Raw genomic sequence first — 26,414 nt, 5'->3', positions numbered from 1 at the left:
GCAGTGAAGAAAGCTAATGGCATGTTGGCCTTCAAAACTAGAGGATTTGAGTATAGGAGTAAAGGGGTCCTTCTGCAGTTGTACAGGGCCCTGGTGAGACCACATCTGGAGTATTGTGTGCAGTTTTGAGGAAGGACATTCTTGCTATTGAGGGAGTGCAGCGTAGGTTCACGAGGTTAATCTCTGGGATGGCGGGACTGTAATATGAGGAAAGATTGGAAAGACTAGGCTTGTATTCACTGGAATTTAGTAGGATGAGAGGGGATCTTATAGAAACATATAAAATTATAAAAGGACTGGACAAGCTAGATGCAGGAAAAATGTTCCCAATGTTGGGAGGGTCCAGAACCAGGGGCCACAGTCTAAGAACAAAGGGGAGGCCATTTAAAGCTGAGATGAGAAAAAAAAACCAAAAAAACACTTTTCTCCCAGAGTTGTGAATTTGCGGAATTCTCTGCCACAGAAGGCAGTGGAGGCGAATTCACTAGATGGATTTAAAAGGGAGTTTGATAGAGCTCTAGGGGTTAGCAGAATCAAGGGGTATGGGGAGAAGGCAGGCACGGGTTACTGATTGTAGATGATCAGCCATGATCACAATGAATGGCGGTGCTGGCTCGAAGGGCCGAATGGCCTCCACCTGCACCTATTTTCTATGTTTCTATGTATCCATGGATAAGTGCAGGGGATTGAGGATACATTCTTAAGAAATAAGTCTGAAAGGCAAAAAAGTGGCATGAAATAGGTCTGGTGGATAATATTAAAGACATTTGTGAAGAATATTCCATTATGCGACAGATTTTTAAAATACAGATGGTGAAAAGTCCATTGGCAAGTCAGGAGGTAAATTATGTGCCTCAGAATACCTAGCTTGTGAGCTGCACAATATTTACATGACAAATTCATTACCCTTCTAATCAATAGTGAGTCTCCAGATGTTGAAGGTCATTTATTAAGGCATTGTAACAACTTATGGGGAAATATGCTTTAGGGGAATTTTTAAAACTGCAAACATTGGAAATCTGAAATTTAAACACAGCTATAAGGCAGTAGTCGTATTTCTAAGAAACGTTATGTTGGAGTAAATTCCGTTATAAAGACACTTGTGTCAAGAGGGGAAAGGGGGTTAGGGGATAGAAAGTTCAGACTCGCAATAACAACGCTATTTTTCTGCAGTATTTTCAAATATAAAACCCTTTTCAATGTCAATAAGTTACTGACGACTCTATGTTACATTGTTTAATCGTGTATCATTACAGAAGCAAATGCTTATCAATTTTAACCAGCGGTTAAATAGCAGATAATCTTCAATACTGCTCTGTGCTAAGTAAAATATGTGAAATGCTACCTTTCAGTTTTGTCCAGCAATTAAGATGATTTTGCATTTGGTGGTACTTTTCTCAAATAGGAAATAAAAATCCACACAAATAAACATACCTGGAATATTGCCTAAAATGTATCAAATCAGTCTATTTATCAGATCAAGTTATTGTTCAATTTGTCAAAAACAGTTCATCAAAATTTCATTTTTGGTGATCAAGTCAAATACTTACTAAACTCTTTAGTTTGAATTAAATTATAAGTTCTAATAATTAATTAAGGATATTACCTCATTATACTTAACCAGTTCTTCCAGAGTCAGCGTATGATCTTCTGGTAGTTCGATAATAATTTTTGATGCTATTTCATTCAACGTACTATCTATTTGCATCTCCACCAAATCTTCTAGCTGAAAACAATACATTTCAGTTTTATTATTTTATCAAACCATTGATTGTTCATCAATATGCTTGGTTGGAAAAGAAACAAAATAAACCAAATGGTACAAGGCAGGGGTCGGCAACCTAGGCTCACAGGCCGGATCCGGCCCATAACCCACAATCATCCGGCCCATAACCCACAGGCGTAACACAAAACACACACACACACACACACACTTATCCGAGAGTAGTTCTCACACACACACACACAGCCAATTCATATCACAACACCTATCGACCCACTCTCTCTCTCCGTCCGTACCCTCCCACCCCCTCTTCCATGCTCCCGACCACCCGGAGTGAAAGAGTCCCCCATGTGTGAAACTGCAGCGGGCTGAGAGCAGCTTCGGCGAGGCGGTGCTGGAGCGGTTTCCTCGGGAGCCCAGCGGCGGACGGACGGGCGGACTGGGCTGGGGGAAAGCGAAGCATCAGCGGGGTCGGTGAGGAATTCCGCTCCGGCCACAGTGTTGCACTTTAGTTATAATTTGTCGCGAGGGTTATTGGTTTTTTGTTACAATTTTGTTGTGATTTTTTCAAACTATCATTAATTAATTATTAACGATGGTGATAGATGTGGCCCGCCATCCGCTCACAGACATGGGTCCTGGCTCCTATGCAGAACAAGGTTGCCAACCCCTGGTATAAGGGTTGCATAAACAGGGAATTGGTTGTGCATTAAAGTTTGGCAAAATAAATTGAGAATAACTGCAAACTGATCTCAGGCTGACATAATTGAACCAAGAATACAAAATGAAAATCTAATTACTGCCTGAGCCTAGTTAGAGCGCAATGCACAATTCTGAGCAGGAAGTATATTGTGGTCTCAGGTATAGTAAAGAGGAAATGGAATAGATTGCTTTAAGGATGTGAAAAGTTAATTATGTGGAAATATCAAAGAAGCTGAAATTATTCTCTTTAGAGGAAACAAAAAGATGAGGATATTTTAACAGAAGTATTCAACACAAATTATTTTCATGTGGTAAATGAGGAATATTCTCTCTCAAGGCAGTGGAGCTGATAACCAATTAACATGAACTTTAAGGTGATTAGCAACAAAACCACAGCTAAAGTGCAAAATGTGAATTAATGGTATTGGTATATTATTGTTGCATGTACCAAGATACAGTTAAAAAACTCATATTGTGTGCTATCCAGGCAAATCATAGTACATAAGTATATCAGGTCCTGCAAAAGAGGAAATAAACAGAGTGTATAGTGTTACAGCTACCGAGAAAGTGCAGGTAAAAAAGTGCAAAACCTCAATGGGGTAGATTGGAAGAAGGTAATTCATCACTAGCACACGAGAGGTCAGATATCAATGGGAAAGCTGTTCCTGAATTTGGTGGTACATGCTTCCAAGCTATTGTATTTTCTTCCCGATGGGAAAGGAGAGAATCAGGATGCGAGTAGTCCTTATTTATGTTGGCTGCTTATGCAAGACAGCTTGATGTATAGATGGCTAATGGGGTAGTGGGGGGGGGGGGAGGCTGTTTTGCATGATGGACTGTCTACTATCCATGTCGGAACCTTGCCTCTATACCATGGGCGTCTTGTTAGCAGCCTCACGTGTGGCACATTATCAAAGGCCTCAAAATCCAAGTAAACACCATCCACTGACTCTCCTTTGTCTGCCCTGCTTGGTCTCGCCTCAAAAATCTCAAAATTTGTCAGGCAGGATCTCCCGCTAACAAAATTATACTGACTTTGGCCTATTTGATCATATGCTTCCAAGTACCCCGAAACTTCATCCTTAATAATGGACTGTAAAATGTTACCAACCACAGAAGACAGACTATGTTATGTTACATGTTAAGACTGGCCTATAATTTCCTGTCTTTTGCTTCGCTCCCTTCTTAAACAGTGAAGTTACATTTGTGATTTTCCAGACCTCTGCAACCATTAGTGACTCTGGCGAATCTTGAAAGATCACTTCTAAATCTCTACAGCCACCTCCTTCAGAACCCTGGCGTGTAGTCCATTTTGACCAGGTGACATCCACCTTCAGACCTTTCAGTTTCCCAAGCACCTACTCCTCAGTAATAGCGACTGCACTCACTTCCCATCCCTGACTCTCTGGCATATTCCACTGTGACGACTGATGCAAATAACATATTCAGTTCATCCACCATTTCTTGGTTCAGCATTGCTACTTCTCCAGCATAATTTCCCAGCGGTCCAATGACAACTCTTGCTTCTTTTTCACTCTATATATGTGTAAAAGCTTTTGGTATCCTTTTTTAAAATATATATTATTGGCTAGCCTACTTTCATCTATCATCTTTTCTCCCCTTATTACTTTTTTAGATGCCTTCTGATGGTTTTTAAAACCTCCCCAATCCTCAAGTTGTCCACTAATACTTGCCATGTTATATGCCATTTCATTTGCTTTAATAATGCCTTTGACTTCCTTTTGTCAGCCATGGTGGCTTCATTCCCCCTTGGTATGTTTCCTCCTCTTTGGGATGAAAAGATCCTGCATCCAGAAACTCCTGCCATTGCTGCTCCACTGACTTTCGTGCTAGGGTCCCCTTCCAATCAACTACAGGCAGTTCATCCCTCATGCATCTGTATTTTTACTTAACATTAATAAATCTGAAACATCAGATTTCTGCCTCTCCCTCTCAAATGATCCCAGGCTCGTCCAGGGGTGTGAGAATGTAATTGATAGGAGTTATAGAGAGGTGGTCATGCCTAAGGTACAGGAAAGGCAGTAGGTGGGGAGAGCAGGGAACATCTGGGGTAATTCCCCTCCAAAATAGGTATATCTTTTTGGTCAGTGTTGAGGGGATGACCCGTCACTACACTAGTCCCACCTGCCTGCTCTCCAGCAGCCGTAAGGTCTTTCATACAGCGGAGAAAGTTAGACTCCATAGTGAAAGGAATGTATAGGAAAGAACTGCAGATGCTAGTTTAAACTGAAGGTAGACACAAAAAGCTGGAGTAACTCAACGGGTCAGACAGCATATCTGGAGAAAAGGAATAGGCGACGTTTTGGGTCAAGACCCTTCTTCAGATAGGAAGTCCGTTAGTTAGGGGGACAGACAGGAGATTCTGTGGCAGTAAACAAGACTCCAGGATTGTATTACCGGATGCCAGCATGTCACAAATTGGCTGCAGAACATTCTCAAGGGGGATGGGGAGTAGCAAGAAGCTGTTGCACACATTTGCACAAATAATATGTAGAAAGAAGAATGAGGTCTTGCAGAGTTATTAGGGGGAGTTAGGAATATGGTGAAGCTGATGGGTTGAAGAGCATTTATTTCAATGCCAGGAGAATCAGTGCTTGGGACTAGGATATTATGGCCATGAAGGAGACTTGGTTGCGAGGGGGGTACGACAAGCAGCTGAATATTCCAGGGTTTTGATGTTTCAGATGTGATCGAGAGGGAGGATTTGCGTTGCTGATGAGGGGATCAGATCCATAGCTCCCTGAAAGGGGCAAGACAAGAAGATAGAATGGTAGAGAAGGTGTACATCATCTACTTGACTTTATTGGTCGGGGCATGAAGAGTCAGGAGGTTATGATGCAGTTTTATCGGGCTTTGGTTCGGCCACATTTGGAGTTTTGCGTACAGTTCTGGTCGCCACATTACAGGAAGGATTTGGATGTTTTGGAGAGGGCGAAGAGGTTTATCACAATGCTGCCTGGATTATAGAGTATTAGCTATAAAGACAGATTGGACAAACCCAGTAGGTCATTCCTTCTTCTCCCTCTTATTGGGCAGAAGATTCAGAAGCTTGAAAGCATGCACAACCAGACTCACACAGCTTCTTCCCCTCTGTTATCAGGCTTCTGGAGGGTCTCTCATAGGTTGGGTACAGTCCGATTACCCTTGACCTCATTGCAAACATTGGACTTTGACTCTGGCACTGTTGCGTTACAATGCTGAAACCAACATTCTTCACTCTGCACCTTTACCTTAGCTCTACCTATTGTATTTAGAATCGTAGTCATAGAGTGATACATAGTGTGGAAACAGGCCCTTCGGCCCAACATGCCCATACCGACCAACAATGTCCCAGCTACACTAGTCCCACCTGCCTGCGTTTGGCCCGTATCCCTCCAAACCTGTCCCATCCATGTACCTGTCTAACTGTTTCTTAAACGTTGGGATATCCCCAGCCTCAACTACCTCCTCTGGCAGTTTGTACTATACACCCTCTGTGTGAAAAAGCTACCCCTCAGATTCCTATTAAATATTTTTTCCTTCACCTTAAACCCATGTCCTCTTATCCTCTATTCGTCCACTCTGGGCAAGAGACTCTGTGACAATTGCAACATGACCTCCCAACTTCTATACTCAATATTCTGACTGATGAATGCCAATGTGCCAAATGCCTTTCTGACCACCTTATCTGCCTGCGACTCCGCCTTCAAGGAACTGTGCACCTGCACTCCAAGATCCCTCTGATCTACAACACTACCCAGAGCCCTACCATTCACTGTGTAGGCCCTGGCCATGTTAGACTTCCCAAAATGCAACACCTCGTACTTCTCTGTATTAAATTCCATCAACCATTCTTCAGCCCACCTGGCCAATCGAATCCAGATCCTGCTGCAATTTTTCACAACCATCTTCACTATCTGCAAAATCACAAACTTTTGTATCATCTGCAAACTTGCTAATCTTGCCCTGTATGTTCTCCTCCAATCATTGTTATAGATAACAAACAGTAACAGGCCCAGCACCGAATCCCGAGGCACACCACTAGTCACAGGCCTCCAGTCCAAGAAGCAACCTTCCACCATCACCCTCTGCTTCCTTCCATGAAGCCAATCACTTGAGTTTGGCTTTATTGTATTTATGTAAAGTGTTATCTGATTTGATTGGATGGCATGCTAAAATATCCTTGGAAAAATGCAACATCACCTGAGAATCTCTGGCCCATGACCACACAAAGTAGAGAAGGAGCATTGGGGATGAATTGGAGAAAATGGAAAAAAAGTGTCCATGGTGAAATAACTGTTTACTGTGGGTGTATGGAACAAGCTGCCAGAGGAGGTAGTTGAGGCTGGGACTATGCCAACATTTAAGGTACATGGATAGGACAAGTTTAGAGGGATATGGACCAAAATCGGGCAGGTGGGGCCAGTATAGCTGGGACATGTTGGCCAGAGTGGGCAAGTTGGTCTGGGGAGCTGTTTCCACGCTGTATGACTTTATGACTCTAACCAAATGCAGATTGTATTTCTTCTGACTTTCCATGGATCCTTCTGAAATGTGTCGTCACTGATTACCGAAATGAAATACAATATTATCCACTACTGTTATTTAACTAATTTAAGTTTGAGAGAAACCTACTTACTGTCGCTAATAGTGTAAGCAAATCATCTATAGCCTCATGAATATCAGAGAAGAATGTTTGGAGTGTTATGGATGACCAGTTCAGAAAAGTGACTCCATGTCTCAGAACAAACTCAATCTAAAAGAAAGAAACAGTGGAGATTGAATATGAAAATATGAATAGTTCTTAACCTGGTTTACTACTACTTTATCACATAATATGCACACTACACATTAAACTTTTCCCAAACATAACATCTAAAGCAAAATATTAAAGATAACAATTAGAACAGGAAAAGCTCAAAATACTCAATGTCAAGTCGCATCTGTGAGAAAGGAAACAGAATTAATACTTCATGTTGAAGGTTTTCATTGGAACTGGAAAATAAATTATGAATGAACACGCTGTAGTTTAAAGTTGGGAAAAGAAGGAAGAGAGATCAAAGAGAGATCGAAGTTCAAAGGGATAACAATTGTTGTTAAATGACTAGTCATGCAACGACACAAAAATGAGCCCAGAAGAGTCTTAAATAAATGTCAGTAAAACCAAGGAGATGATTGCTGACTTTAGAAGCGAGATGCCGAAGATCCACAAATCTGTCTTCATCAACGTGTCAGTGGTGGAGAGAGTCAACAACTTCAAATTCCTAGGTGTGCATATGTCTGAAGATCTGTTCTGCACCCAGAAATAGGAGCCTGAAGACTGCAACGTCCAGGTTCAGGAGCAGCTTCTTCCCAACAACCATTGAACACAATGAACCCCAAACTATAAACTGCCTTGATTGCACTGGGGACTTGGGGACATTATTTTTGTCTTTGCACAATATAGTTTGTTTATTTTTGTATTGAACTTTTCGTTGTATACCATGTACTATGTTTACATAGCTGTGTTCAAAAGGGAACTGCAGATGCTGGAATATCGAAGGTACACAAAATTGCTGGGGAAACTCAGCGGGTGCAGCAGCATCTATGGAGCGAAGCAAATAGGCGACGTTTCGGGCCGAAACCCTTCTTCAGACTCGGGTTTCGGCCCGAAACGTCGCCTATTTCCTTCGCTCCATAGATGCTGCTGCACCCGCTGAGTTTCCCCAGCAATTTTGTGTACCTTCCATGTTTACATAGCTGTTGTGCTGCTGCAAGCTAAAGCTTTATCGTTCTGTGTTGGGACACATGACAATAAAATACACTTCTCTTGAAGAGGCCCAGGACAAGAAGGTGAGTATGGAATGGGATGAGGAGTTAAAATGGATAGCAACCTGGAGATCCAGAAGGCCTTGGAGGACCAAGATCAAGTGGCAAAACAGTAACCACATTGGGAGTACGGAATACTCCCAAGTAGATGAGCTTAGAGGACTCTAGGTGGCACAGTGGTGCAGCAGTAGAGTTTCTGCCTGTGTTTGCTCCTGACTACAGGCGCTGTCTGTACGGAGTTTGTACATCCTCCCTGTGACCGCGTGGGTTTTCTCCTGGTGTTCCAGTTTCCTCCCACATTCCAAAGACATGGAGGTTTGTAGATTAATTGGCTTCTGTAAAATTGCCCCGAGTGCGAGGATAGAACTAAAGTGAACGGGTGATCATTGGTCAGCACGGATTCAGTGGGCCAAAGGGCCTGTTTCCATGCTGTATCTTTAAACTAAACTAAAGACTGTCTCACCTGGAAGAGGCCTCTGGGAGAATATACAGGACCTAGTAAGCCAGGCTTAAGAACAGCTTCTTCCCCACAGATATCAGACTCATGAGGCAAACACCTCTTTCACACCACATTATCAGATGCCATCAGTCTGAAGAAGGGTCCCGAACCAAAACATCGCCTATTCCTTCTCCCATGGATGCTGCCTCACCTGCTGAGTTTCTCCCACATTTTTGTCTACCTTTGATTTTTCCAGCATCTGCAGTTCTTTCTTAAACAGATGCATTGCCATGTACTCTTACTGTTAATTCGATCCCATTTAATGATATTCCATTAATTACACTGTAGTTTCTGTTTGTACTTCAGATTGCACTACAACCTTTGGACCATTCTGCAGTTTTGCATTCATCGTTATATTCCTTGGTGTGTTTATCAAAACCATGTATACTGTTCACTCTATGAGTGCCATGCAACACCCTTCAAGGAATGCTACTTCTAACAAGCAGTGTATGGCCCGAAGCAGGCTATTTGAGCTATGAAGTTTTGGACCTATTAGACGCAATCCAATCTGATAAACCAACTAGGCGTAAAGCTGACCTAGTCAACTCATAGAGAGAACCAGCTGATCTACCATATCTGGATAAATAACATATTCAATTGCAAATTTCTTTTGCAATGTACTGTGAACATTTTCCATGTCAACAAGGACACCTACACCAGACTCCTAGTTATCGACTATAACTCTGTCTTCAAGGCCATAATCCCAAGCAAACTGTGGATTTAAGAGTCAGCACCAAACCCCGTCACTGGATCCTCAATGTTTATGACCCAAAGAGCATAATCCATGAGGATAGGTGGCACAATAATTGTCAACACTCTGCAGTCCCCTACTATACTCCCTATAACATCACAATTGTACAACCAATGTCGCCTCAACTCCATCCAGAAGGTTTGCAGGTTGAACAGATCACCAAACAATGATGAGATAGAGTAAAGGAAGAAATGAAAGAACTTAATAACATGGTGCCAGGACAACAACCTCTCCCTCTATGTCAGCAAGACACGGCAGCTAGTTATCAACTTCAGAAAGCATGGTAGAATACATACCCCGATCAGCAGCAATGGTGATGACAGGAAATGGTTGAGAATTTCATATTCCTAGGTGTAAATATTACCAATGATCTTTCATGGACCAACCACAATGAAGCAAAAGCCTAGAAGCCACACCAATGCCTCCACTTCTTCAGGACTGAGGAAAATTGATGTGCTTCCAGTGACTTGTACAAATATCTATAGATGTATCATAGAAAGCATTCTGTTGGGCTGCATCACAGTTTGGTTTGGGAACAGCTCTGCCCAAGACCACAAGAAATTGCAGAGTTATGGATGTAGCCCAGTCCATCACTCAGACCAGACTCGCCACCATTCACTCTATCTACACCACGCTGCCTTCCAAAGACTTTTCCCATCCTGATTATTCTTTCTTCTCCCCGTTCCCGTCGAGCAGAAGATGCAGAAGCTTCAAAGCCCACACCACCAGACACAGAATTAGAGTTCAGATGAACTATGGGGACACTCCGATTCTCCAACCTACCTCATTATGGACATTGAACTTTGTGCTGGAACTGTTATGCTGGAACTGGAACAATACTGAGAACTATATTCTGCACTCTGTATCTTTCCCATTGCTCAACGATTGCACTTGAGTTTGGCTTGATTGTAATATATATATAGTACTAGACTGTGGGACCCGTTGGGACCCAGCATCACACGGGAGGACTGGTCACCCAACGCAATATTCCACCTCTCCACCAATTCCAATATTGTTGGCCAGTGGGGGGGGGGGGGGGGGGGGGGGGGCTTTCTGTAGCGCTAGTATGGGTGTTGTGGGCTGAAGGGACTGGTTTCCAGAGTGGATTCTTGGGCTGGCGGCTGTCACTCAAGCCTGGTGTGCTGGCAGCTCACTCACTCAAGGCTGATGGGCTGGCAGTTGACTCATGGCTATTCCTTGAAATGCCTCTTCAAGCAGGGTGCAAGGCAACCAAATTCAAGTGCAGTTTCCTACCATTTCAAGCAGGGTGCAAGGCCACCAAATTAGAGCGCAGTTTCCTACCATTTCAAGCAGGGTGCAAGGCCACCAAATTCTAGTGCAGTTTCATACCATTTCAAGCAGGGTGCAAGGCCACCAAATTCAAATGCAGTTTCATATAATTTGGTGCAAGGCAACTAAAGACAGAGAGTCATGACCTCTCCTTCCCCCTTCTTGCAGAGACTGAGCCACGACCACACTTCCAGGTTGTATAGTCCCTCCCACCAGAATGGGCATGGCCTTCATGGCGTGATTGACAGGAGAGAGAATCTCAACATTTTTTAAACACTAATAACACTTTTATTTTTCATTGATGGGAAAAATCCTCGGCACCTTATGAGCAGAGGGGGAATCTGAGTAAGATGGCCAAAAATAACAGCCATACGTGGTAGTTTTTTTTCTAAAATCAATATATAGCGCAAACAGGAAGTGGTCAAGATTAGACTTTTAATTATATAGACAGCAAGGCAACTTTAGCATTCTCAAACCAACTTTTCAATTAGGCAAGGCAACTTTTGCATTCTCAAACTAAAAAACACTTTTGCATTTTCAAACCAAAAAACACTTTTGCATTTTCAAACTACATTTTCAAACCACATTAAGGGCACTCACAGTCAGTAAAATCACACAGTTCATTAGACATGTGTTCAGTGCTATTCACAGCATAGATTGAGAATTGCAACCTCTTGCTCCCCCATCTTGCAGAGAACTGAGGCACCTCTACACTTCCAAGTTTTATAGTCACTCCGAAAGGGGCGTGGCCTTCAGGAGAGAGAATCGCAACATTTTTAAAACATTAATAAGTCTTTTATTTTTCATCGATGGGAAAAATCCTCTGGACCTGACCAGCGGAGGGGGACTCTGAGTGAGATGGCCAAAAATCACAGCCATATGCGGCAGCGTTTTTTCTAAAATCAATATACAGTGCAACAGGAAGTGGTCAAGATGAGACTTTTAGTAATGTAGATTGTCTGATTTGATTTATAGCATGTAAAACAAAGCTTTTCACAGTACTTCAGTACACCAATAATAGACCCAAACCTAACATCATTGATTAAACTAGTGCTGAATCTTCCAATCTCAATGAAATATAAACTAGATTTATAGCTGAACTCTTCAATTGTAGTATAGGTCACATCTATCAATGAATATAAAACGAATGTTGTCACTTTAATAACATTTATTTTGATTTACTAAAAGTTGAAGATTAATTGAAAACACATAAACATATAAAATGAACTGCATACCATACATTTTAATTCTGTGATAAAACGATCCCCTCACATATAAAAATAACTCCACAGTTGGTCCATTATACAGTATTATGGTCATGATGAATAACTAACAGGCAGTAACAGATTCTGTCAGACGAATTATATAATTCTTTGCTACCTTCCGTACCTAAGAACTAAAAAAAAAATATAGAAACATAGAAAAATAGATGGAGGAGTAGGCCATTCAGCCCTTCGAGCCAGACCGCCATTCAATATGATCATGGCTGATCATTTTTCTATGTTTCTATGTAATCTGATCATATATTTTACCTCTAATTTAACTACTCACCTTTCTGATTTTAGGTGCTATCAACATCACAAATTGAGAGGGGATTCCTTGGCACACCCTCTCAAATAAGTGAAGATAATGCTGATTGTGGGAATAAACAAAAATAAAACTTTAAAAGTAAAAGCAGATATGAATATATCAAATAATCAATACTAATTAAGTTGACTAGAATAAAAATGCAGAATGTGTCACATAGCTACTAAATCCACTGACATTTGTGAATTTAAGTATCCAGGAAAATTAAAATGCAATAAACAAGTTATTTTGAAGATAAAGGCCTAAAATGTGGTTTGCACAATATTGACTATTAAGCCATTTTGCAACTGCACCCTGCAGACCTGGTAGTGTGATAATAATATTTGGTTAAGGATATGCATGTGCCGCAGGAATGCAAAATGGATGGCAGAATCCATGTATGCAGATGAGAGTTTGGCATTTCGTGTTGAACTCCTTTGTCTAATTGCCAAAATCCCTTTCTCCAAGATTCTTTAAAGTTCCATTTGTTTGCCCGGAGAGAGTTCTTTTGCCGCTTTACCTCAAATAACCTAGCTCTAAAAATGGGCAGGAATAAACTGCAAGAGCTGGTTTAAACCAAAGATAGACACAAAATGCTGGAGTAACTCAGCAGGACAGGCAGCATCTCTGGAGGAATGGGTGATGTTTTGGTCTTCAGTCTTTCGACCCAAGAACAGCATCTCATATTTTGCTTGGGCAATTTACAGCCCAATGGTATGAATATTGATTTATTTAACTTCAAGTAACCCCGGCATTTCCTCTCTCTTCATCTGTCCCCCGCCCAAGTTGCACCAGCTTCTTGTTTTCACCCAACAAACAGCTAACAATGGCCTGTTTCCTTTATCATGGTTACTTTCTGGCATACCTTTCATTCATTGTTCTATATCTCTCTACATCATCGTTTATATCTCTAATTTCCCTTTCCCGTAACTTTCCGTCTGAAGAAGGGTCTCGACCCAAAACGTCACCCATTCTTTCTCTCCAGAGATGCTGCCTGTTCCGCAAAGTTACTCCAGCATTTTGTGTCTATCTTCGGTTTAAACCAGCACCTGTAGTTCCTTCCTATACCAAGAATGGGTGGTCTGTCTTTCAGAATAAAAAGCTATTGATAATAGCAAACAAAACAATACGAAAGAGGAGAAACCACCAGACGAGGGAGATCTGGAAGATCATCAAATAAGGCACCATTCTGATGATTCCATTCAGGCAGCATTTCACCTTTTCCAATTTGATTTTCCAAAGCAATAACTAAGATAGTTATTTCCTTCCATATTTATGCCATATTTATTTCAGTAACAGTTAACATTGATTGAATCTCTCAGTTTGGAAAGCAATGTGCTGTCCAAGAAATGATTATGATTTTCTACGGTGGAGAAATATAGAGCAAAGCAGATTAAGATCTCAAGATTATGCCCCTATTATCTGGCTTTACATGTCAGGATGTCACAGCCTTACTTGCTTGCTACAACCATGCTGACATTTGCTGTAATCCAGAGATTTTACTCTTTTAATGTAGAATGGTTAGCAACCACCTGAGAGAATATATTCAACAATCATGCATCTACTATTCTCTGTTAGTCCTTTATACTACCTTTATCCCAAACAAAATACCCAGTTAAAGGCAGTCCATGACAAGAGATATAACCCTCTCTAAATGTAACACATAATCCCAGTCCAGAGCCCGCCCACAGCTTCACAGTAATAGCTGAAAAGAGAGCAATAAAACCACATGGGTCATCTCACAAATGTTCAGCACGATCTTGCTGCTTCAAATGTTATACTGGAGCACTTATTCTAAATACCAGATTAAGTAGAAGTAAGGAACTGTGAATGCTGGTTTACAAAAAAAAGAAGCAAAGTGCTGGAGTAACTCAGCAGGTTAGGTAGCATCTCTGGAGAACATGGATGGGCTCACCTCTTTTTCCGTTTTTCTCTCTGGCCTTTTGTCCAACCATGTACCAATCAGAAGCCTCCCTCGCCCGTGTTCACCTATTACCTGCCACGCTTTCAACCGCCGTTCCTCTCTTCCAGTTTTTTTCCTGCTCTCCCTCCCCCCCTCCTACCCCCCCCCCGCACACAATCAGGTTGAAGAAGGGACCCGACCCAAAACGTCACCTATCCATGTTCTCCGGGGGTGCTGCCTAACCCACTAAATTACTCCTGCGTTTGTGTCATCTGATTAAATAAGTCTACTTCAAGTTCCATGAGTCCGTAAAGAGGAAAAAACCTTAAACCATCACTTAGATCACGCTACATTCAGCAAATAGAAGCAGGAACTAGAAGAGAAAAGCATGGTCTCCAGGTTCCTGTTCTGCCAGATCTCTCTCAGACAGATTCATAGAGGATTGGTTCAATCCTCACACTCATGAACATCACTATACCAATCTTTATGTTTCTCCACTCCAGACTAACTAGTTATATGCTTGATTAATTAAAAAAGACCAATATCCATCCAAATATCAGATCCAGATTCATGTTTTTCTCATGGCCACAGCTTGGGAAATGGAAGACTATTAAACTAAAGACTTATTTAAATGCAAGTTCAAGCTTATTGTCAAATGCGAGACATGTACAAATAAAATAGCTTGCACAGCAGCACATAGACTCAGACAAAAACAAAATAACACAAATTGTGCATAAATTATACATAAGATTCTCAAGGAAAGAAGAGTGCAAAAAAAGCAGTGCTGAACTACCTCTTTGGTGACCCTCGGACTATCCTTGATCAGACTTTGCTGACTTTACCTTGCACTAAACGTTATTCTCTTATCATGTATCTATTCACTGTAAATGGCTGTCTTATAATCATGTATTGTCTTTCTACTGACTGGTTAGCATGCAACAAAAGCTTTTCACTGTACCTCAGTACACATGGCTATAAACTAAACTGAACTGAAACTGAACTGACAAAGAAACATTAGTGCAAACATAGAATTAGAAAAAAACATCCAGAGTAGTGCAAGAGGTGGGCCATGTTGTTGAGGTAGGGTTAAGGTTGTGTAGGTTAGTTCAAGGACTTGATCGTTTGAAATCTGGCCGTAGTAGATTTGATGGTAGACATCAGCAAGTTGAGTGCAGCAGCCGGGATCAACTGCTGAAGAGTAACAGGAAAGACACTAGTTTAATATAATCCTTAGAGACAGCCACAAGGACCTCTCTCCCAGAGCCATGACCACTCTTCCAAGCAGTGCCTCAGTACTCCTTCAGCTCTGCAGGAATCGTTCAAAATCATGTATAAAATCATGAGAGGAATAGATCGGGTAGATGCACATAGTCTCTTGCCCAGAGTAGGGGAATCGAGGACCAGAGGACATAGATTTAAGGTGAAGGGGAAAAGATTTAATAGGAATCTGAGGGGTAACTTTTTCACACAAAGTGTGGTGGGTGTATGGAACAAACTGCCAGAGGAGATAGTTGACGCTGGGGCTATCCCAACATTTAAGAAACAGTTAGACAGGTACATGGATACAACAGGTTTAGAGGGATATGGGACCAAACGCAGGCAGGTGGAAATGGTGTAGCTGGGACATTGTTGGCCAGAGTGGGTGTCACTCTATGACACTCTACGACAGATGGCACAATGGGCTAAGTGTTCGGCTGGCAACCGGAAGGTAGCCGGTTCGAATCCCGCTTGGAGTGCATACTGTCGTTGTGTCCTTGGGCAAGACACTTCACCCACCTTTACCTGTGTGTGAATGTGTGTGAATGTGTGTGAGTGATTGGTGGTGGTTGGAGGGGCCGTAGGCGCAGATTGGCAGCCACGCTTCCGTCAGTCTGCCCCAGGGCAGCTGTGGCTACAGAAGTAGCTTACCACCACCGAGTGTGACTGAGGAGTGAATGAATAATGCGATGTAAAGCGCCTTGAGTATTAGAAAGGCGCTATATAAATCCCATCCATTATTATTATTATTATTATTATTATGACTAAAATATTTCCAATCATCAAACTGGCAGCCATCAAAGTACTTGTGGCATGAGTTTGCCAAAATATACATAATCATTGTAGTTCCACTGAAATAAAAACAGAAAATACTCTGTGAAAAGATGCAGATAGTTTGAGCGATTGGACAAACACCTGGGAGTTTGATGTGGGGAAGTGTGAGGTGATCAGTAAGATGAAATGAAAAGGTGGATTAATAGCTAAATGGAGAGAGGCAGCAAATTAGTTAGGTTCAGAGGAATCTAGGTATTCTAGTACATGAATCACAAAATGTTAGCAGGCAGGTCCAGCAATAGTGAAGAAGGTAAACAGCAGGTCTCCTTCATGACAACGTGCTTAGAGTTTAAGAATAGGAAGTTTTGTTACAGTTGTGCTGGAAAGTGAGGCCACACATGGAAAACTATGTCCAGCTTTGGGCCTGTTAACTTTAACAAGGATATAGTAGCATTGCCAGAAATCCATAAGAGATTCACCAGGCTAATTCCAGGTATAGGGGGATGTTCTATTAAGAGGCATTGGACAGTTTGAGTTGGTATTGCAGTTTAGAAGAATGAAGGGGGACTTATTCAAACATGTAAGATCTTAAAGACATTTCTTCACCATTGGAATAGTCAGTGAATGTTGTTTACCTGGATTTTCAGAAGGCCTTTGATAAGGTACGAGGCTGCTACAGAAGATGAGAGCCCATGGTAGTAGAGGGAAGATACCAGCATGGATAGTAGGATAGCAGCATGGATAGAAGACAAAGAGTGGCAATAAACTGTGCTTTTTTCTGGTAGCCACCAGTGACTAGTTTAGTTCTGCTGGGGCTGCTACACTTCACGTTGTATATTAATGATTTGAATGAGGAATTGAAGGCTTTGTGGTCAAGCTTGCAGTTGATACAAAGATAGATGGAGGGGCAAGTAATGTAGGGAAAGCAGGGACTCTCCAGAAGGACTTGTACAGGTTGGGAGAACGGGCAAAGAAGTGGCAGATGGAATACCACGTAGTAAAGTGTGGAGTCATGCATTTTGGTAGTAGAAAAAAAGGCATAGGCTATTTTCTAAATGGGGAGATAATTCAGAAATCGGAGGTGCAAAGGGACTTGGGAGTGCTGGTGCAAGTCAAATTGGTAGTAAGGAAGGCAAATTCAATGCTAGCATTTATTTCGAGAGGACTAGAATACAAAAACAGGGGTGTAATGTAAGGCTTTATAAGACACGGGTCAGACTGCATTTGGAATATTGTGAGCAGTTTTGGGCCCCATATCTGAGGAAGGGTGTGCTGGCATTGGAAAGTGTCCAGAGAAGGTTTACGAGACTGATCCCAGGAATGATTGGGTTAACATATGACATATATAGCGTTTGATGGCACTGGGCCTGTACTCTCTGCAGTTTAGAAGGATGGGGGGGGGGGGGGGGGGGGGGGGGGGGGGGGGGGAGGGGTTCTTTGAAATAGTGAAATTTACAAAATAGTGAAAGGTCTGGATAGGGTGAATGTGGAGATGGTGTTTCCACTCGCGGGAGAGTGGAGGACCAGAGGCCGTAGCCTCAAGGTAAACAGGTATACCTTTAGAAGGATATTGTGTATTTAGTTTAAGAAGACATAGATGCGGATTAAGGTGGATAGAAATTCTCATTGGATTAATGTCCGGGTGCAACGGGGAGCTGGGGGAGTCAAGAAAGCTACTCCAAAAAAAGCCGCCCTAATAGTAAAATGCATGATATAAAGGTGAAGACTGGGGGTGATGGAGTAACCTTCTGCAGTTGGAATGTAAAAGGAATTAATGAACCAATTAAAAGGGGAAAGGTGTTAGCTCAGTTGAACAGATTGAAGACAGATGTCATTTTCCTTCAAGAGACTCATCTTAAAAAAGATGCTCAACATAGATTAACAGCTAAATGGATTTCTAAGGTGTATCATTCTACATTTATTCATAAATCTAGAGGAGTTGCAATAATTATTCGCAAAGGTATACCTTTCATACAAAGTTCTATTATAGAGGATAAAGAAGGCAGATATGTAATAATTACAGGGGAATTATATTCAAAAAAGGTAATTTTAATGAACATATATGCCCCTAATTTTGATAATCCACTATTTTTTAAGAAAATATTTAATAATATTCCTTTATCCACTCAACACAATTTAATAATTGGAGGTGATTTAAATTGTACTTTAGATAACTACCTAGATAGATCATATGCAAAAAGGAAAGCTGCCTCGAAATCAAGTAAATTCATAAATGCTTTTATCAATACATCTAATATTAAAGACATCTGGAGGTTAGATAATCCATCCGGACGAGAATATTCTTTTTTCTCGCCCGTACATGGAACCTATTCGAGGATAGATTATTTTTTAATAGATTCTAAATTACTTCCTTTTACGTATGACGCAAAATATCATAATATTATCATCTCGGATCATGCGCCATTAACATTTAAGATAAAATTAAAAGATATCTATCTATCTATTAATATATAAAACTCTCGCCCAAGATTCCGAAACGGAACTCCGTCCGGCTGCCACATTTCTTCCATTGATTCCCTGCAACTCCGAAACTGGACGCAGAATCGCCGACATCTTTTCCATTTCGGTAGAGATTTCACTTTTCTTTCTAAGTATCCGCTCCTCATTACATTCCGTCGTGTTTAAGTACACGTTTTTAATCAAATCCTTCCCCCCCCCCCCCCAATATTTCAAAACTAAACTGGCTTCACACCCACAGAACCTTCACCAGCCCCAGCCCCTGCTGAACGTTCCATCGTGTGATGTCACAATGCCCAATCTTCACATATGTCCAATCGGAATGGATCCATTTACATATGCCTATGCAGGAGCCCAAGCCAATGGTGAACGTTCCATCGTGTGATGTCACAATGCCCAATGCTCAAAGACATCGTTGCCATAGAGAGGGAGTACAGAGAAGGTTCACCAGGCTGATTCCTGTTATGTCAGAACTTTCACCACTTAAAAGTGTAATGCCCCAACGCAAAAGTGTAATGCCTCCTCCCCCCCCCCCCCCCCCCCCACAGTTTTTCAAATAAAAACTGGCTTCTCACCCATACAAGCAGCCATTTCGGTAGACATTTCACTTTCCCTTCCAGCTGTCCACTCCTCATTACATTTCGTTATGTTTATGTCCATTTTTTTCATTAAATCCTTCCCCTCCACCCCCCCCCCCCCCCTCACTCATTTAAAAACGGCCTTTCGGGAACGGCTCTACTTCGAGAACCACGTCTCCCGTGGGGGCTGAGGGTAGGCAACGGCTGCATTGGGGCATTACACTTTTAAGGCTCTGTGTGTGATACCGCCCCGCCACCCCCCCCCCCGCGTTGCCGAGACAGACCCGACTTCGACGACTTCAAGATACGCTATTTTAAGACGGCAGGGACCCGACTTCGACGACCAAATCTCCCCTGGGGGCTACAGGTAGGGAACGGTCTTTATGCACTTTTCCAACTCTGTGTGTGGGGGTGGTTGGTGTGTGTGAGGCCCCCCCCCCCCCCCCCCCCCTTTGGGGGCTATTGGGGGCCGCAGGACCGCCCACGTCTTTTCAACTTCGTCAGAGATTTCGCTTTTCTTTCTAAGTATGCGCTTCTCATTTCATTCCATCGTGTTTAAGCGCACGTTTTTAATGGATAACATACACCCCCCCCCCCCCCCAATACTTCAAAACTAAACTGGCTTATCACCCACACAAGCCCCGATGCTCAAAGACATCGTTGCCATAGTTACCGTACAGAGAATAGCCTGTGAGCCGAGGAGCTTTCAAAACAACATGAGATGTTCACATATTATGTAAAAATATTAACGTGTTTCAGACCCCTGAAACTCGATATGAACAACACATGCACAACTTAATTAAATTAGAGAAGAACGAACAATATGTCGAGATTTTAATATTCCAATCAATGCACGTTTGACATTGAGTTGTCTGCCAGTTGGCCAATCACGCGCTTTGTTTCAGGCCAGCACACAAAATGGCTGAGAGGGCTTCACAGATGCCTGTTTTACTGGAGATTCAAATGTGTTGTTCTGTGGAATAAATGTCATGGAAACTTGCAGCAGCTTCATTGTATTTAGTGCAAAAAACATAAAAAAAGACAGAAGAAAGTGCTGCGAAGTGGATAAAAATGCAAGAGAACAAGGTCCATGCTGATGTGCTGGAACACAAATGAACCCATGAATCACCTACCTGAAAGGAAAGACTAAAGGCCGGAATTTATGAACATCTAACTGTATGGACTTTAATTAATCTAATTGCACCCTTTATAACGTTAATAGATTCATTCATTCATTCATTCATTCCTTATTCATTCACTCACTCACTCACTTACTCAGACATTCATTCATGAAATTGAGGGCCTGAACTATAACGCGGTGAATTGAACATTGTCACTAATGCCAGCCTGTTGTACAGTTATTATTCTATAACAGATAATCTCGGAGCTTCATGCGAAAACATGCAGGGACAAAATGCTCCGATCGCGTAACTTACGAACTCGCGGCAAATAGCAATCAATTTCACTCCCTTTTTCTCCCGTTATCATGGTCCGAAAACGAGCAGAATAAAAATACTTACGACCACCCACCCCCCCCCCCCCCCCCCCCCCCCCCCCTGCCCGGCCACAGATATGATCCTCGCCTCCACGATCGCCAATCGGCCGCTTATTAATTGAGACCGCTTCTTCACTTTACCGCGAGTACCGGTAGGTTTTCACAGGAAGCACCGAGCTTATTTCTTAACGACTAATTACTCTACAACACGCTGGCATTAGTGACACTGTTTACTTTACTGCAATAGCTTAGACCCCCACACCCCTCTCCACCTCCGATCCCACACCCCCCCTCCCTCCACACTCTTCCCCCTCTCCCTCCTCATCTTTGTGTGTGACGACAAACGCACCACCCCCCCCCCCCCCTTGGTGCAGGAGGCGCGCGCACAGCATCTTGAACGCTCAGCAAATGTTTGAATTTTTCACTAACCGTCATTCTGACTTTGCTTGTGAAGACAGGAGTCGTGGATTGCATTTGTCTGACAATAATAATCAGCTTTATTTTTATTGGATAGAATTTATTTGTTTCACATCAACCTGATCATTATATAAATCTTAAAAAGTCAATTTAATTTACAAGCTTATTTTTTAAAAAAAAACATTTTATTGCATTTCATTGTTATTTTCTTTATTTTTATCAATTTGAATTTACTAATTTAACTGTTCATTATAAATCTTCAGGAGTGCATTTCATTTTTAACATTAACATTTTATTGTTAAATTCAATATTTGTATTTCATTGAATTGATTTATTTCTCACTTAACATTACTTTTAAAGACTAATAATTTCAACACCCCTCCCTCCCCCTCACCCTTCTCCACCTCCGATCCCACACCCCCCCTCCCTCCACACTTTTCCCCCTCTCCCTCCTCATCTTTGTGTGTGACGACAAACGCACCACCCCCCCCCCCCCCTTTGGTGCAGGAGGCGCGCACACATCATCTTGAACGCTCAGCGATTGTTTGAATTCTTCACTAACCGTCATTCTTACTTTGCTTGTGAAGACAGGAGTCGTGGATTGCATTTGTCTGACGATAAAAATCAGCTTTATTTTTATTGGATTGAATTTATTTGTATCACATCAACCTGCTCATTATATAAATCTTAAAAATTCCATTTAATTTACAAGCTTATTTTTTAAAGAATAACATTTTATTGCATTTCATTGTAATTTTCTTTATTTTTATCAATTTGATTTTTCTCATTTAACTGTTCATTATAAATCTTCAAGAGTGCATTTCATTTTTAACATTAACATTTTATTGTTAAATTCTATATTTTTATTTCATTGCTTTGATTTATTTCTCACTTAACATTACTTTTAAAAACTGATAATTTCAACACCCCTCCCTCCCTCTCTCCCCCCTCCCCTCCCCCTCTTCCTCCCCTGCCTCTGAAAAAAACGTTTTACTAACGTTAAATATTCCACGTTTGTTTCATCTTTACCATTTTGAAATTTCTAGATTCTAAAAGCTTGCCTTTGAAAACTAAAATCATTGAAATTTCACTTTGTCATCGTTGACTTTTTTAAAAGAAGATAAGTTGTGAGGTCGGGTGCATAGTGTGAAGACGCTCTGATCTGTTTGTGGAGGCGCAGGCATAGAGAAGTGTGCATTTCATTTAAACGAATAATTTTATAACATTACCATTTGATTGCATTTCATTGTAAAATTCATTGTTTGTTTTTCATTGAATTGATTTACTTCTCACTTAATATTACTGCATTTTAACACATACTTTTAATTTCAAAAACTGTTTAACAAAAAAATAATTGCTGACTTTTCATTGACAACTTAGATTCAAATTGATTGTTTTTTCACTGTCATCGTTGACTATTTTTTAAATTTTTTACACAAAATATTTGACATAAACTTTTTATACGTTAAATTTACCCAATTTGAAAAATCTTTATCATTTTGAGAATACAGACTTCTTGACTATTGTCTTTAATTCATAAAGACTGTTTTCTAACATTAAAATTACCCCATTTGTTACATCTTTACAATTTTGAGATTAACGATTGTCTTTCATTGAAAACATTTTATTGGTTTTTATTTGACGTTTAAATTGATAACATATTTAAAAAGACATTTCATTGTAATTGGCAACAGGTTTCATTGTGATTGATTTCATTCTAGAGGAAAGGAACAATTTTCAAGAAATTGATCTGTTTTCTTTGACAACTGAGATTTCAACAAAATTTCTTTGTGATTTATTTCATTTGATCTCATATCTACCATTTTGAATAAATTCATCTGAGAGTGTGTTTCGGCTTTTTAAAATTCGGAAAAATTCCATTTTGTATAACTTATTACAGTCTTCATTGCCAACAGAGATTCTGTTTTCAAATCATGCCAAGAGGAAAGAATAAACATACAGGGCGGTCGTGTGATGAGAAAAAGAAACATCGAGAAGTAATGAGGAGGAGAAAGGAACAACTGACTCAGCAAGAAACAACACAAAATCTCCGAGATAATCCAGAAATAAACAAGGAGAAAAGGGCACAACAGACACAGCCAGAAACATCTCACTGTCTCCAAGATAGTCAGGGTACACAGCGGGAGAGAAGTGCACATGAGACGAACCAGGAGAGAAGGGCACAAGAGACACAGCCTGAAACATCTCAGTGTCTAGAAGATAGACAGGGGAGACAGCGGGAGAGAAGTGTACATGAGATGCAGCAAAAAACAACTCAACATCTCAGAAATAAACGAGAGAGGGAGCAGGAGAGAACAACTCAAGAGACAGAGCCAGAAAGAAGTCAACGTCTCAGAAATAAACGAGAGAATGAGCAGGAGAGAAGGACTCGAGAGACAGAGCCAAAAAGAAGTCAACGTCTCATCAATAAACAAGAGTTGGAGCAGGAGAGAAGAACACAAGAGACAGAGCCAGAAATAAGTCAACGTCTCAGAAATAAACGAGAGAGGGAGCAGGAGAGAAGGACTCGAGAGGCAGAGCAAAAAAAAGTCAACGTCTCAGAAATAAACGAGAGAGGGAGCAGGAGATAAGGACTCGAGAGACAGAGCCAAAAAGATGTCAACGTCTCAGAAATAACGAGAGAGGGAGCAGGAGAGAAGGACTCGAGAGACAGAGCCAAAAGAAGTCAACGTCTCAGAAATAAACGAGAGAGGGAGCAGGAGATAAGGACTCGAGAGACAGAGCCAAAAGAGGTCAACGTCTCAGAAATAAACGAGAGAGGGAGCAGGAGAGAAGAACTCCAGAGACAGAGCAAGAAAAAAGTCAACGTCTCAGAAATAAACAAGAGAGGGACCTGGAGAGAATAACTCAAGAGACAGAGCCAGAAACAAGTCAGCGTCTCAGAAATAAACGAGAGAGGGAGCAGGAGAGAAGAACTCAAGAAATGCATCAAGAAACATCTCAACATCTTGAGGAACATCAAGAAATAATACAAATGAGAAGGGATTCAGAGATGGGAAATGAAAGAACTGGAAGGCTGGATGAACAACGAAATGCACGACTAAAAAGGAGAAATATTAATGCTGATGTTGGTCAAATGATCCATGTTTGCCTTCATTGTCGAGCTCAACACTTCTCAGCAGAAACGACCAACTTTTGCTGCATGAAGGGTAAGGTCAAGATTGCACCTCTGAAAACACTCCCGAATGCACTCATTAATTTGTATACAGGTGACACGCCACAAGCACATGAGTTCCAAAAGAATATTAGACAATACAATTGTCTCTTTCAATTCACGTCATTTGGTGCCAAGGAAGTGATGTCACATGGATGGAATCCTTCAGTGATCATTCAAGGCCAGATTCATCATTTCATTGGTTCTTTGATGCCTGACCAAGATCAACAAAATAAATTCTTACAAATCTATTTCATGGACCCGCAAGATAGCATTGGGTTGCGAATGAGTATACTCCAAGATGCTGGTATTCAAAGGGACACTGTTGAAACGCTTGAAAACATGATAAGACTAAACAACCCTTACATTCATTCACTTGTGATGGCGATGGAGAGAATTAGAGATTTACCGGAGGCATCAATCGTTATTGATCCCAATTATCGGCCACCTTTCCAACATGAACGGAGGTTTAACACGCAAACTGCAAATGAAGTTGCCGTCCTCATAGCAAACAGTAATGAGCCTGTGGCAACATCACGCCACATTGTCTTGAGAAGTAGAGGAAGAGGAGGAGCAGAAGGAGGTCTGCAAATCATTTCAGAGTCCCATAGGTCTTATGACAGTTTTCAATACATCCTTTTCTTTCCACTTGGTGATGACGGATGGCATTCACAACTCCAAATGAGTACCGGCAGAAAATTGACACTAATGCGATATTATGCATATAGGATCATGAATCGTGACAATGAATTCAACCAGCTTTTGAGAGGAGGACGACTCTTCCAACAATATCTTGTAGATATGGCGGCTAAAATTGAAGGTGATAGACTGAATTATATTCGCATGAATCAGGTATCGTTGAGGTCAACGACGTACAAAGGACTGACGGATGCATTACATGATGATGATAACTTGGAAAACATTGGAAGGCGCATCATCCTCTCTTCAACATTTGTCGGTGGTCCCAGATATATGATGGGACGATGCCAGGACGCCATGATGTATGTTCGGAAGTATGGTACTGCTGCATTCTTCATTACAATGACCTGCAATCCAAATTGGAGCGAGATCCGACAGTGCCTCTTTCCAAATCAGCAGCCGTCTGATAGACCGGAATTAATAGCAAGAGTATTCGAGCTGAAAAGAAAAATATTCATGAAGACCGTCACTGGACCAGATGGCTTCTTTGGAAACTGTATTGCTTTCATCTTGACTATGGAATATCAGAAGAGAGGCCTGCCTCATTTCCATTGTCTGCTTTGGCTTGATGAAGCGAGTAAGCCAAGACCTCAACAATATGAAAGATTTGTGCAAGCTGAAATTCCAGACCCACAAGCAGATCCTGAGCTGCATAAATTGGTACTCAAGCACATGATCCATGGACCGTTCTGCAAGGCCACATCTCGATGTTGGAAGGAAGGAAGATGCACCAAGAGATTCCCAAAGCCATTTGTCGAAAGCACAATGTATGGAGATGATTCGTATCCTCTGTACAGGAGAAGATCTCCCGCAATGGGAGGATTTCAGGGACATCAAGAAGGACGTTCGTTAAAGACTATTACTTCTAATTGGGTTGTGCCCTATAATGCAGAACTATTGAAGGCTTTCAAATGTCACCTCAACGTCGAAATATGCTGCTCTGTACAGTCAATCAAATACGTCATCAAGTACACCTTGAAGGGATGTGATCAGGCAGCTTTTGGAATTAACGTAAATGACGAGATTAAACAGTACCTGAATGGAAGATACATTGGTCCTTCAGAGGCAGGGGCATCAGTCCTTGGATTTCTTACTCATGAGAGACACCCCCCTGTCATTCGACTTGATATACATCTACCAGACCAACAACAAGTATTTTTTGATGCTGCTCAGCAAGGGATGAATGATGGAATTGCGAGAACCACTTTGACTGAATTTGTTCGATTGAGTTCTGAAGATCCGTTTGCAAGAACACTATTGTACGTTGATGTACCTCGATTTTATACATGGAGCAGCAAG

General features: G+C 41.4%; 1 protein-coding gene across 1 annotated transcript in view; it reads right to left on the bottom strand.

Moving 5' to 3' along the window:
* Nucleotides 1-26,414, bottom strand: part of LOC116972889 (dynein heavy chain 8, axonemal-like) — a 574,435-nt gene that overhangs the window by 410,107 nt on the left and 137,914 nt on the right. Inside the window, exons 20-22 of the mRNA XM_033020476.1 lie at nt 12,325-12,405; nt 7,065-7,181; nt 1,607-1,726 (exon numbers count right to left, since the gene is read on the bottom strand). Of these exons, the coding sequence (XP_032876367.1) occupies nt 1,607-1,726; nt 7,065-7,181; nt 12,325-12,405 (318 nt within the window). The remainder of the gene's footprint in view (nt 1-1,606; nt 1,727-7,064; nt 7,182-12,324; nt 12,406-26,414) is intronic.

The sequence above is a fragment of the Amblyraja radiata genome, chromosome 5, assembly GCF_010909765.2.
Source record: "Amblyraja radiata isolate CabotCenter1 chromosome 5, sAmbRad1.1.pri, whole genome shotgun sequence".
Taxonomy (NCBI): Eukaryota; Metazoa; Chordata; class Chondrichthyes; order Rajiformes; family Rajidae; genus Amblyraja; species Amblyraja radiata.
The sequence above is the reverse complement of the archived record's forward strand: the minus strand, read 5'-3'. Positions and strand labels throughout refer to the sequence as shown.